Genomic DNA, 14,169 nt, shown 5'->3' with positions numbered 1-14,169 from the left:
AGAGTTCCTGTACTTCATCAATAGTATCTTTAATGATAATTATAATTCCACTCAATAAAACCATGATATTCCTGTTAGGTTTTTCGAGGGTTAATATTGTAACAATTACAACAGTTTTGCCTATAAATAACCATTTCAAAATAAACATCGAATAGAAGATGATCTATGTCGTGTGTCATATAACCGTCAATGGATGGAGCGGTGAGAATAGGAACCAAAATGCGGCCCACTTTGTATATTGGAACACACGGTGGTTTGCGTCTCTATTTTGAGGTTTGCAGCCATTGCTGCCCATCAACAGCTCTCAAATCCAACCCCTAACCCTTGGCCCCTAACCCCTCCACCTCCCCCCTCCCACCGTGTCCACTCACATTAGAGTCACAGACACGCGACACACGAGTTGTGCATGCACACTCACACAAAAGCACTTGTAACACACCATGTAGCAGGCTGGAAGGAAAAAAAGAGAGAGACAGTGAGAAACGAGACGCTCACAGAGGGATGCACTCGTCCTTGAGCACTGATGACCTCTTCTACTTTTGTCCCTCTCAAGGGCATACAGTAGCATTGTTACTGTACATGCTGTGTTATTCCGGACAGAATGTTGGAGCTGAACTGCTTTTCTTTGTATTTCTCTTCAGTTCAGCTATTGCTTAGTCCAGCTCTGAATCCAAAATGTTTGGCTGTTATTTAATCCCAAACCTTCTCTCTCTCTCTCTCTTTCTTTTCTCCCTTCCCCTACACCCCTACATGCTGATGCCTCCTTTTGTTCTTCAATCCTTGGACTGAAAACCCCAAACTCAACACACACACACACACACATGCATTTCAACCCACATCAACCTCACTTTACCCCCCCACCAATCATCACATCCAGAGTCCCGGCCTGGATGTTGACGAGAACGGTACATTGGACCTGAGTATGAGCAAGCGTCTGTGCAGCAGCGCTGGGGACTCGGTGCTCACCCCTCTAGAGCCCATGTCCCCGCAGAGGCAAGCGGCCTTGCTGGGCTCCCGCTGCTACGGAATGGGGGACGCTGCCGACTGCTGGGACCTGCCGGTAGACTACACCAAGATCAAACACATAGATGAGGACGACAAAGAGGTAAAGGAGGCAAATTAGTGGAGACAATTATATATGTCGTATAAATCATTAAATTAGATGATGTAGTTATTTTTTTATTCCCCACCATCACTAATGAGTGAATTTTCCCAATAATTTTATTCATGTCTTTGATTTAGTCTGGTAATGGCAATGGTAATATTAATTAGGGCAGGGGTCTCAAACTCAATGTACTTGGGGGCCACTGGAGCTAAGGTCTGGTCGAGACTGGGCCGCATCAGGTTTTCCCAAAAAAAAACAAAAAAAACCCATTTATTAAAAACTGAAAAATGAATAAACTTTGCTTTGGTTTCGATTTTCTACAAGAAAAGCTCTGATAAAACATTCCACTGTTCTCAAATATCTTAATTTTTATTTTTCTGCACAAAAAAAGATGAAAAATAAATAAACAAATCAAGAATAAAGAAAATCAATCAATCAGTAATAAATAAATAAATATAATAATAATAATAAAACGGCAAATAATAAAAACTTAAGAAACCACATATAGTTGGAGGGTAGACAAATTATTTTTTTCAGATTAAAATGAACAAAGCATTATTAGAGCCCTGTAGACATGACAAAACACGACTATAGTCACATTTATACTCTTTTCATTTACAACATATTGCGCAACTGCGGGGTCTCGAGACAAATGCTAACTCGCCTTCAAGTTATTTCCTTTAAACTTAAATAGCCAAAAACTTACCACTTCCACACGTATAGGGAGGATAACTATTAACAGTTATTTAACCTTTAATATGAACATTAATCAAACGTAATAATTTTTTCTGGGTACATGATACCATACAGCATCCATATCAAACATTAAACTTTCATATCAAGGCGGGGGCCTCAAAAGTGTCCTGCGGGCCACATTTGGCCCATGGGCCGCGTGTTTGAGACCACTGAATTAGGATATTATTACATTATTAAAACATATTTCGGAGGTCATAAACATGCTTTCTATACTCTACCTCATGGTCAGGTCTGGACACGATTAACTGTGATCAACAGCAGATTAGTGTAAAAATTAATTTTCTATTAAAATCTGCAAATTGTAGAGATCCACTTCACAGCACTTTACATGTCTGAAAAGGAGCAGGGAGAACGAGAGCTTTTGTAATCCTAATTGGTTTCTCCATAACAATACAAATGTTGAAATAGCAACAATAATGAAGAGCTATGAAATATTCTTCAATGTTATGGAGGTGGATTCAGACATTGCGGTTGGCATGCATCACTCAAGGCTGTCTGCGTCTGATCTCAACCCCCCCCACCCACCCCCACTTCCACAGCACAGATCCCCACATTGTGTCTCCTTCTCAAACATTTGCATTGGTGTCTGATTGTCTTCTGGGTCTCTTGCCTCCCTGTCTGGCTTAGTCGTATGTTCGAAAGCCACTCAGGAAGTCCTAGTCGATACTTTCTGAGATGGCCTAATGAACCTGAAGGTTAATTGATGTCAGCGTTACAGTTTGTTCAGGTATCACTTTGTGTTATGCTGCCCACATCGGTGCTTTTTTTTCTACATTTTGCTCTTCTTTGAGATGAATTATGCAAAGTAGCACCTTGGGAGATAGTCGGAATAGCTCATCTCATCAAAGAACTGCTGGAAATCAATGCACCACTGCTGGGTGCATCTGTCGATGTGCACAGACACCCCAGTGTGTGTGTGTGTGTGTGTGTGTGTGCGTACGAGAAAGAGAAAAAGAGAGAGATGGTACATGCATGAGTGTGTGTCTTATCTTTTTTGGGTGTGTATGTGAGATCCCAAGCTAGCCTACTTTTTTGTTGTGCGTGCCTGCCCATGTGTCATTCTCCTTCCTGTCTTCCTCTCAGCACTTTCCCTCCTTTAATTGGAAAGAGCTGCATGACCCAGCTACACACACTCATATGCAGCTTAGGTAGTAATTTAGGGTCATTTCTGGACCTGTCTCTTCATAAGCAGAACTGTACTTACACTGCAGGCGTGGAAGAAAGGAGAAAGGGGGGGGGGGGAGGTTGCATCAACTGCCCTGGTTGCACACACTGCAGACAAGACGCAGCCTCATTTATGCACTTTAAAGCAGGCTGATACGACGTGGTATTGTCATCTAGTGGTGGAAAAGGGTATTACAACAACAAGGCGGCCAACTCCCTTTCTTGTCCTGTGTTTAGAGCAGGGGTCTCAAACTCAATTTACTTGGGGGCCACTGGAGCTAGGGTCTGGGCGAGACTGGGTTTTAAAAAAAACGCATTTATTAAAAACAGAAAAATGAATTAACTTTGCTTTGGTTTCGATTTTCTACAATAAAAGCTCTGATAAAACATTCCACTGTTCTCAAATATCTTACTTTTTATTTTTCTGCACAAAATAAGATGAAAAATAAATAAACAAATCAAGAATAAAGAAAATCAATCAATCAGTAATAAATAAATAAATATAATAATAACAATAAAACGGCAAATAATAAAAAGTTAAGAAACCACATATAGTTGGTGGGTAGACAAATTATTTTTTTCAGATTAAAATGAACAAAGCATTATTAGAGCCCTGTAGACATGACAAAACACGACTATAGTCACATTTATACTCTTTTTATTTACAACATATTGCGCAACTGCAGGGTCTTGAGACACATGCTAACTTGCAAACTAGAGAGCTAGCGACCTAAACGGTAGCCTTCAAGTTATTTCCTTTAAACTTAAATCGCCAAAAACTTACCACTTCCACACAGATAGGGAGGATAACTATTAACAGTTATTTAACCTTTAACATGAACATTAATCAAACGTAATAATTTTTTCTGGGTACATGATACCATACAGCATCCATATCAAACTTGCGCGGGCCGCACTAACATTAAACTTTCATATCAAGGCGGGGGCCTCAAACTAGTGTCCTGTGGGCCACATATGGCCCGCGGGCCGCGTGTTTGAGACCCCTGGTTTAGAGTATGGGTAGAAAACATATCTACGTTGATGTACAATGAACCTGTATGACACCATTTTTACAATGGAGTTGGGTATGACAATTGATTGCACTGTTCAATTGATTGCACTAAATACCAAAGCATTGTGCATAGATGTTGTGTCTCTATGGATTTTTACATGTTCTCCATATTCTGGCTTGGGTTTACTCCAGGTACTCCCACTCACACAGACCAAAACCATGTCTGTTTCGTTAACTAAACACTTACAGCCGCCCTTCGTATTGAATAGTTGTTGTGTGTATGTGTCAGACTTTTGGTTGACTGGTGATCAATCCAGCGTGGAGCTCGCTTCTCACCTGAAGCCAGTTGGGATCAGCAGCTTAATTCTGTGAACAGGATAAGTGGTGAAGAAGATGGATGGATGGACTTGGGTGTGTGCCCTGGGGCTGGAAAGGGATTTATTTTCTATGCCGCTTATCCTCACTAGGGTCCAAGCTGACTTCTGGCAAGAGGTGTGGTACACCTTGGACTGGTCGCCAGCCAATCACAGGGCACATATATAGACAAACAACCATTCACACTCACATTCATACCTATGGACAATTTGGAGTCACCAATTAACCTAGCATGTTTTTGGAATGTGGGAGGAAACCGGAGTACCCGGAAAGAACATCCACACAGAGATGCCCAAGCGAAGATTCGAACCCAGGTCTTCCCTATGTGTGGCATACATGCTAACCACTCCTCCACAAAAAAACAAGCATATAATTTATAAGATGAAAGGCTTGCAGCCGCTTCTCCTTCACATTGAGAGGAGTCAGTTGAGGTGGCTCGGGCATCCGGTCGCCTCCCTGGTGAGGTGTTCCGGACATGCCCAGCCGGGAGAAGGCCCCGGGGAAGACCTAGGACACGCTGGAGGGATTATGTCTCACAGCTGGCCTGGGAACGCCTTGGTGTCCTCCCGGTGGAGCTGGAGGAGGTGGCCGGGGACCGGGAAGTCTGGGCTTCCCAACTGAGACTGCTGCCCCGGATAAGCAGAGGAAAATGGATGGATGGATTGATGGGTTTGCAGAATCTGAGTGTGAAGATTGACTCCTCTATGCCTACCCAAATGATTTTGGTCGGGGAGTGGGGTACACCCAGGACTGGTCACCATGCAGTCCATCACACCTATGGACAATTTAGTCTACAATGAACATAACACGCATGCTTTTGGAATGTGGGGGTAAGCCATAGTGCCTACACAGTCCACACAGAAATGCGTCAATGGAAATTCTAGCCCACCCACTAACTCGTGACTGCGAGGCCAACAAAAATTTTTTCCATAAACTACAGTACTAAAAAAAACATCCTAACCACAAGGCCTTTCGTGTTGCATATAAAAAGAATAACATACTGTGTATCATTATTTTTTATGTCTTAAGCGTGCTCAACTGTTCTTCTGACATCCTCTCTTCTCGTCTTCCCACCCTCTTTTTTGGCTCCCTTCCACTCGTTTTCAGCCGGATGACCTGGACCCCTTCCAAGACCTGCTGGAGGACCGCTCTTACACCACCGATGTTAACATGCCTAGTCCCAAGCCTAAATTTACCCAGTGCAAGGAGAGTAAGAAGGACCTGATAACGTAAGAGCCCGCCTACAACCGCATGACCTCGGACACCCGTTCACACCTGCATCCCACCATCCCACCATCCCACCATCCCAGCTCCATTCACATCTTCCTTACTCTCCCCCGTCCTGTGTGCTGTGTGCATGCTGTTTCATTTGATTCAAACGCTCTTTGTTCATTAGTTCCACAATGAGAGCTGCTCATCCAAAGTATACGTAGATGATCTAAGGAACCAGCGTCTCCACCACAAGATGAATCACAGACAGTGAAGCTAAACTGGAAACAATGAAAAGCAAAAAAAAAAAAACAATGAAAAGTTTACATTTGCTTTCTCCTTCGCTTTGGGCTTATAAATCTGTATATTTTTCCGGCGACAGATGTCCCACACCGGGGTGTGATGGAAGTGGTCACTTGACGAGCAATTTCGCCTCACATCGAAGGTGTGACTTCCTTTTCTCCTGGTGGATCCTAAGTCGACTTCAATTTATTGTTTTCAGCTTACCTCGACTATGCTGTCAAACGTTAATCCCTATTTACGATTTAGAAGAGTTAGATTATAAGTAAAGACTGGAAATGTCAACAACGGCATCATGACCTCCCTCTCACAGTCACTATGGATCATTTAGACAAGATTTAAGTTTTTTGCATGTGACTTGCTTCTGGAACTTGATTTCATGTCACTTTTTTCCATCAAGTCAGCAATATTTAAAATAAAATATGATACTTTATATGTCAGGTTACTATTTTAAGTAAGTACAACACAACAACACAAAGTTGCTTTCATTTACAATCAGCTCCCTTGCACGCCATGGCTTTTTTTTTTTGCATTCTCAGGTTTATTTGTTTGTTTGGTCTTACATTTGTTGGGGTTTCTTATCATTGTATATTTTTCAGTCTCTCAGGTTGTCCATTAGCTGATAAAAGTATTCGAAGCATGCTGGCCAACAACGCACAAGAGCTCAAGTAAGGCGTGAAGATGATTCATGTTTTTTTTTTACTGTTCTTCATGATATCCTTGTTACAAAGAAGACAATAAGAAGACTTAGATTTAGATTTTTTTTTTCCACTGAGGCCTGCATATTGAAAAAAAGATGCATGAGGGCCACTGTCCGTCATTCTTACCGCAGTCGTGCAAAATGGGACACTCCAAACATCGCAAAAAACATGAGCAAAAAAATGCTTAATCTTAAAATGTGATTCCTATGTTATGCTACTGTTAAAGCGTGTAGTATTTTTTAGCTTTATTGAAATGTTCCCTTCATTAGGAGCTGTGAATACATACAAATATGATCATGTCCTGTAATTTGATGAAATTTAATGAAATACATAAAAAATGGGAATATTCCAGACATTGTTGCAAATGGTGATTAATCATTATTAATTTGTAATCTGTAATTAATGTGATAAATAGGTTAATTTAAAGTTAAATATTGATTTATTAGTTATTACTATCAACATGTCAGCTTTTTTATCTTTATAATGTGCCTTAATTGTGTTTTTTTTCCCTAATTTTTGCAGTTTTTTTTTACTTTTAAATGTGCTGAAGTTCCAGTACATTCCTCTACATAATAATCGGTCATGTCATTGGTTCCCAACCCAATAAGTGAATTTCCGCAAAGTAGGATTCCTTTTTTTATAAATGTGATATCATCATAATTACAGCACAAAACCTGTTTAGGACATTCTAAATTCAGGTTTTATCATTATTAGAGCCCTAAACATGAAATAATAGTCACTTTAATATTCATGGAACACAATACAGTAGACACAATAATAGAAAATAAGACTCACATGTTTGCATTGGGAAAGTTCCTTCCTTCATTTAGTAGTTTTTATGCTTGACAATGCTTATTTAGGTCATAAATGTGTACGTTTTTACTAATAATAGGCTGTAGTCAACCACAAAACTGTGATGATTTATTAATTAATATATTTTGTAAAGAGTAAAGCCGCACAATGCAATAATCTGATCATTATATTGCTTTTAAATTGTAAAGGGACTTCTGCTTTTTATTGGTACTTTACAAACAATTTTCGACTGTCGTCATATCTAATATATACTGTATGGCATTTTTTTAAACTTTTGGGTCCATTATTACGAAGATACTAGACCCTGAGCCCTTGTTGTGTTTTCTGCCCCAGGTGCCCGACACCAGGGTGCGATGGTTCGGGACATATCACTGGCAACTACGCCTCTCACAGAAGGTACACTACTTCTGCATCACAGAATCACACAATATCAAAAAAAAAAAAAAAAAAAGTATCCTATTTTCCATTTGTAACAACGTGTTCTGCAGTCTCTCAGGTTGTCCGCGGGCCAGGAAAAGCGGGATAAAGATCATCCACAGTAAAGAGAACAAGGAAGACCAGGAGCCTATCAGGTATGGCAAGGATGATCCCCCTTCCTAAAATGTCCAGCGTGCGTTTGACTTGTCCCGTGAGAAACGAGATAACAGTCGAGAATCAACAGTACAATACATTGTTACGCGGGGATGAAGCAAACTTGAGGAGACATAAAGTCGCTTGCAAGACTTGAGGATGTTGCGGTTAAGTGAGGTGAAGATTCTGCAGTATCTGGTGAGCTCCCGCAGAGCCACAGGGAGGGGAGAGAGTGACTGGCAAGCATGAGAGGCAGGGAGAGATTGATTGGAACGTTACCTAAATCCCTCAGTGGGCTCTCGGAGCTCCTCCTGCAGCGAAATTGATTTCTCTGGTGGTGCAGAACACAAACAACACACTTGGGTCATTCTCAAAGTAAATGTTCTGGTGGATTCTGGGGGTGATGTATTACTGTACAAGTATTACTGTCACAATGATTAGCTGACATGGAAATATACTGGATACAGGGGGCTTCCAATATTTAGACCTTTGGTTCCTAAATGTTTTACAGTATCTTCAGACATGTGATCTGAAATCACCAATGATTTCTCACCATTCATTTATTCATTCATTTTCTACCGCTTTTTCCTCACGAGGGTCGCGGGGGTGCTGGAGCCTATCCCAGCTATCACAGCTGTCTGGACTGGTCGCCAGCCAATCACAGGGCACATATAGACAAACAACCATTCACACTCACATTCATACGTATGGACAATTTGGAGTCGCCGAGGGTGGAATTGAACCCTGGTCTCCTAGCTGTGAGGTCTGCGTGCTAACCACTCGACATGATTTCTCACCATGTAATTCATTATTATATAAATATAGAATTGATTTTTTTTTGCTCTTTACAAAAGAGCATTCATTCATTCATTCATTCATTTTCTACCGCTTCTTCCTCACGAGGGTCGCGGGGGGTGCTGGAGCCTATCCCAGCTGTCTTCAGGCGAGAGGCGGGGTACACCCTGGACTGGTGGCCAGCCAATCACAGGGCACATATAGACAAACAACCATTCACACTCACATTCATACCTATGGACAATTTGGAGTTGCTAATTAACCTAGCATGTTTTTGGAATGTGGGAGGAAACCGGAGTACCCGGAGAAAACCCACGCATGCACGGGGGAGAACATGCAAACTCCACACAGAGATGGCCGAGGGTGGAATTGAACCCTGGTCTCTTAGCTGTGAGGTCTGCGCGCTAACCACTCGCCCGATTTCTCACCATGTAATTCATTATTATATAAATATAGAATTGATTTTTTTTTGCTCTTTACAAAAGAGCATATCCCCTTTAATTGATATGGGGGAAGGTATGGTCTGTATACTGTATTTTCTGGACTACTCTCACATAGTATTAGAACATATTCTATAATATAAATATGCTTGTATTATTCAATTTGTGTATGAAACTACATCACAACAAGCATAATTGAATGAATTATTGCAGCCACTAACTAAAAGGCAAAACTCATTCATTCATTTTCTACCGCTTTTCCTCACGAGGGTCACGGGGGGGCTGGAGCCTATCCCAGCTGTCTTCGGGCGAGAGGCGGGGTACACCCTGGACTGGTCGCCAGCCAATCACAGAGCACATATAGACAAACAACCATTCACACTCACATTCATACCTATGGACAATTTGGAGTGTAGCTCATGTAGCACCAAATATGAATGAATGCAATATTAATGCAGTACTTAATCATAAATCATATTTGTTCATATGATGCACACAGAACTATGAACTAATATGAACTTTGTGTTTGTCTCCTTTCTTGTGATTTGCTGCACTGTGCTGTTCTCATGAGTGTTTAGATTTTCAGACACCAATGTAGTTAATGTAGTTACATTTTTTAAACTATACTAAACCTAGTTTTTACAAGACTATAATAACCTTCAAGGGTCCCAGGGTTTCAGAGTGGAGCGTGAAGTCGACAGACGGGTCTGCAGTAATGCGCTCGCTGTACCAGACCCTCGTAGTGAAGCGAGAGCTGAGCCAAAAGCCAAAGCTCTCAATTTACCGGTCGATCTATGTTCCCACCCTCCACCTTTGGTCATGAGCTTTGGTCAGGATCGAAAGAATGAGATTGCGGATACAAGAAGCTGAAATGAGTTTCCTCCATAGGGTGGCTGGACTCAGTCATCCGGGAGGAGCTCAAAGTACAGCCGAGAGGGGAGCCAGTTGAGGTGGCTCGGGCATCTAATGTTCAGGGCATGCCCAGCCGGGGAGAAGACCAAGGAGGGATTATGTCTCACAGTTGGCCCGGGAACTTTGAGGTCCTCCCGGTGAAACTGGGAAGAGGTAGCAGGGGACCAGGAAGTCTAGACGTCCCTACAGAGACTGCTGTCCTCACTCGGATAGGTGGAATATAATGGAATGGAAATAGTAACATTATAATAACACCTGTAAGGCTCATTCCATTGTTTGTTCAGGCTCAAACATAAGTTTAAAATGTCCCATATAAACCCAGAATATAATCCGTCTTGGGCGGCACGGCGGTCTAGTGGTTAGTGCGCAGACCTCGCAGCTAGGAAACCTGGGTTTAATTCCACCCTCGGCCATCTCTGTGTGGAGTTTGCATGTTCTCCCCGTGCATGCGTGGGTTTTCTCCTTCCAAAAACATGCTAGGTTAATTGGCCACTCCAAATTGTCCATAGGTATGAATGTGAGTGTGAATGGTTGTTTGTCTATATGTGCCCTGTGATTGGCTGGCGACCAGTCCAGGGTGTACCCCGCCTCTCGCCCAAAGACAGCTGGGATAGGCTCCAGCACCCCCTGCGACCCTCGTGAGGAAAAGCGGTAGAAAATGAATGAATGAATAATCTTCAAGAAAGCCCGACTTATTTCGATGATTGAAGTTGCATGTGTTCATCTCAAAAATGCACATGAAGTACCTTTTTTTTTATTGAAAAAGGGTTCCTTGTAGATATTTAAATAATAGTCTTCTGTGACCTCAGAATACAAGACAAGGACAAGACAGAGAGCAGTGGTTCTTTCCTACATTTGTAATGAGGCTACACCTTCACAGGGAAGCAATGAGGATTAAAAAAAAAAAAAAAAAAAAAAAGTACAGGTGCACTTTCATTGCTTTAAATCCCCTGCTGGGAAAAAAAACTGAACATAACCTGTCAAATTCTGTATTCTTTAATTAAAAATACTATGTGAAGAGTTTAGCATAATAATGTACTGTCACGATGATTTACTTCAAAATGATCCCACCTAATGCAGTCTACACTTGCATAGATCAGCGGCTTTACAATATTAAATCAATCATTCTATACTAGAAAGAGTCAAGGTAATTAAAAAATATAATACCACACTAAACTCCCAACTGCAGACAAATTGTCTATAAACGTCTTTGAAGCTTTTAAGTGGATGGCAGACCAATATGTTTTGATTTGCAGACACAAATTATGCCTCTTTGAGCCTGAAGTTATCATCCGCATCATCTATTTTGTGTGTGTTTGGCATCTGTAATGACTCTGTGACTCATTGCATTTTTAGCAGTTTTTTGTGCAAAATGGGGCTGATCATACAACATTTTTGTTAAAAAAAAAAAAAAAGAAGTGAGTGCAATATACGGTACTCCGTGTGAGGGAAAAAAAGCTCCACCATGTAGAGGAATGTGCCACGGATCAATAAACAATCTAAATCAAATACTAAGCACGTGTCCTCCCATGTTTGACTCTCTACTCAGGTGTCCAGTTCCTGGTTGTGACGGTCAAGGTCATGTGACAGGGAAGTATGCATCTCACAGAAGTGCATCAGGATGCCCGATAGCAGCAAAGAGACAAAAAGATGGCTACCTGAACGGCATCCAGTTCACATGGAAGTCTGGCAAAACGGAGGGGATGTCCTGTCCCACACCAGGATGCGACGGATCAGGTCACGTCAGTGGCAGCTTTCTGACACACCGCAGGTACTAACCAATGTATATACAGTATACTCTATATATGCTGATATTGCATAGTGTAGATACAAACACACCAGCTGCAATATTAAATATGCCTGCATAAGCTAATACAAGAGCAGTACCTTAAGTTGTGCATGTACCAGACAGGTAGTTACTTCTCATTATCATGCAGTACAGTGTACATGATAATGCAGTACATAATGCAGTACATAAATCGTACAGTACATGACTCAATACATCAATTACAAGTTCAGTTTATTAGCATCCATCCATTTTCTATACCGCTTATCCTGATGAGGGTCTTGGGGCATGCTGGAGCCTATCCCAGCTGTCTTAGAGCAAAAGCCTGGACTGGTTGTCAGCCAATCACAGGGCACATATAGACAAACAACCATTCACACTCACATTCATACCTATGGACAATTTGGAGTCACCAATTAACCTAGCATGTTTTTGGAATGTGGGAGGAAACCGGAGTACCTGGAGAAAACCCACGCATGCACGGGGAGAACATGCAAACTCCACACAGAGATAGGGGGAATGGAACCCAGGTCTTCTAGCTGTATGGCCTTGTCCACCATGCAACCTCAGTTTTATTAGCATGTGTATTTTATTTACAAAAATGTATTGCCATGATGTAAAACTATATGATGATATACAACACAACAGTGGACAATACAATAGCTCACAGCATTTAAGCCAACCGTTGGCAATACATGAAAAAAATCTGATGTTTTTGGGCAAAAATTAAATATGCCATTTAAAAACCTGCCTCTACATGTAGGATGAGCCATTTTAGAAGTAAAGGTCAGGAGATGATGGGTTCTTTTGGATCAATTTTGACTTCTTTTTTAAATTTTGGGTATCATCCAAGTGTATAAAGTGTAGAAGACAACATTTTCCTTAGGAAACAATGAAAATAACCCATAGCGGTAGTAAACTATTTTAAATTTGGACATATCTTGATGGAGTTTGCATGTTCTCCCTGTGCGTGCATGGGTTTCCCACGTTGGTACTTCTACCCACAACCCAAAAACATGCTAAGTTAACTGGCGACTCCAAATTGTATAAATAGGTATGAATGTGAGTGTGAATGGTTGTTTGTCTATATGTGCCCTGTGATTGGCTGGCAACCAGTCCAGGGTGTACCCTGCCTCTCGCCTGAAGTCAGCTGGGATAGGCTCCAGCACCCCTGCGACCCTCGTGAGGAAAAAGCGGTAGAAAATGAATGAATGAATGAATGAATGCTCTTTTGTAAAGAGCAAAAAAAATCAATTCTATATTTATATAATAATGAATGTGAGGATAATAGCATTAATAACTCAACATGCCAACTCCACATGTTGATATTTTTATAATCCGAGTTGTGCACATGCAAATCCTAAAAGTTCTATCACTGTCAAAATAATGCTCTATTTCTAAATGCTTCTTCCAGCCTGTCAGGCTGCCCACGTGCCACGTCTGCGATGAGGAAAGCCAGGCTCTCTGGAGTGGACATGCTCACAATAAAGCAGCACCGCAGCGGCAATGGTAACCGTAACCTGTACTTACTACACAACATGGACGATGGCAATTGTTGTGTAAATCAACTTCCGTTTAGAGAGGAATCTAAATGATTTATTAACACTTAATTTTAATATTTGATGAATTGTAGAAGTTCATAAATGATGTGAAAAGATCATCAGAATAAAGTGTCAGTGAGATTTTTTCTTCTTTTAATTGACTAAAATGATCTGTGTCAAATATCTCACAGACATGAAGACTGATTCCCGATGTCCTTCATAATTCATAGCTGCAGCCCATTAACAGTCATTTTAACCATCGCTATCAAATATGAAGTGTACTGTCATTTATTTGAGACCTTAGCTACAATATGTGTGTGACTCGCTCTGCAGGCTTGGATCACGAGGAGGAGCTCAAACAACTGGATGAAGAAATCAAAGATTTAAGTGAATCAAATTCACAAGTGGAAGCAGACATGATCAAACTCAGAACGCAGGTAACACGTTGATACGTAAACATCAATCTTTTTGACTGACTGACTGACGTACAGAGGTGGTCCTCGAGATTCATGAGGGAACTAGTTTCAGCGGAAGAATGTGCAATGTGCAGTATTCACGATCATCAGTAAGATTGCAGAAATTAAAAAAACAGCAGTAATTTTATGAGAATAAAGTAAAAAAAATTACCCAAAAAAATTGCAATTTAAAAAGTAATATTATGAGGAAAAGTCATTTTATTTTAGTACCAAA

The 14,169-nt window shown here is 41.1% G+C and overlaps 1 protein-coding gene across 3 annotated transcripts in view; it reads left to right on the top strand.

Moving 5' to 3' along the window:
- The window catches only part of myt1lb (myelin transcription factor 1-like, b), a 134,476-nt gene that overhangs the window by 115,418 nt on the left and 4,889 nt on the right, over positions 1-14,169 (top strand). For 2 of the 3 annotated variants that reach the window (XM_078796004.1, XM_078796005.1), the window contains exons 12-19: positions 878-1,105; positions 5,520-5,641; positions 6,521-6,589; positions 7,769-7,831; positions 7,924-8,007; positions 11,702-11,923; positions 13,353-13,447; positions 13,813-13,916. In XM_078796004.1, the coding sequence (XP_078652130.1) occupies positions 878-1,105; positions 5,520-5,641; positions 6,521-6,589; positions 7,769-7,831; positions 7,924-8,007; positions 11,702-11,923; positions 13,353-13,447; positions 13,813-13,916 (987 nt within the window). The remainder of the gene's footprint in view (positions 1-877; positions 1,106-5,519; positions 5,642-6,520; positions 6,590-7,768; positions 7,832-7,923; positions 8,008-11,701; positions 11,924-13,352; positions 13,448-13,812; positions 13,917-14,169) is intronic. The other variant, XM_078796006.1, reaches the window with a different exon arrangement.

The sequence above is a fragment of the Doryrhamphus excisus genome, linkage group LG14, assembly GCF_037039965.1.
Source record: "Doryrhamphus excisus strain RoL-2023G ecotype Guam linkage group LG14, RoL_Dexc_Guam_v1.1, whole genome shotgun sequence".
NCBI classification, from domain to species: Eukaryota; Metazoa; Chordata; class Actinopteri; order Syngnathiformes; family Syngnathidae; genus Doryrhamphus; species Doryrhamphus excisus.
This window is presented reverse-complemented; position numbering and strand designations above follow the sequence as displayed.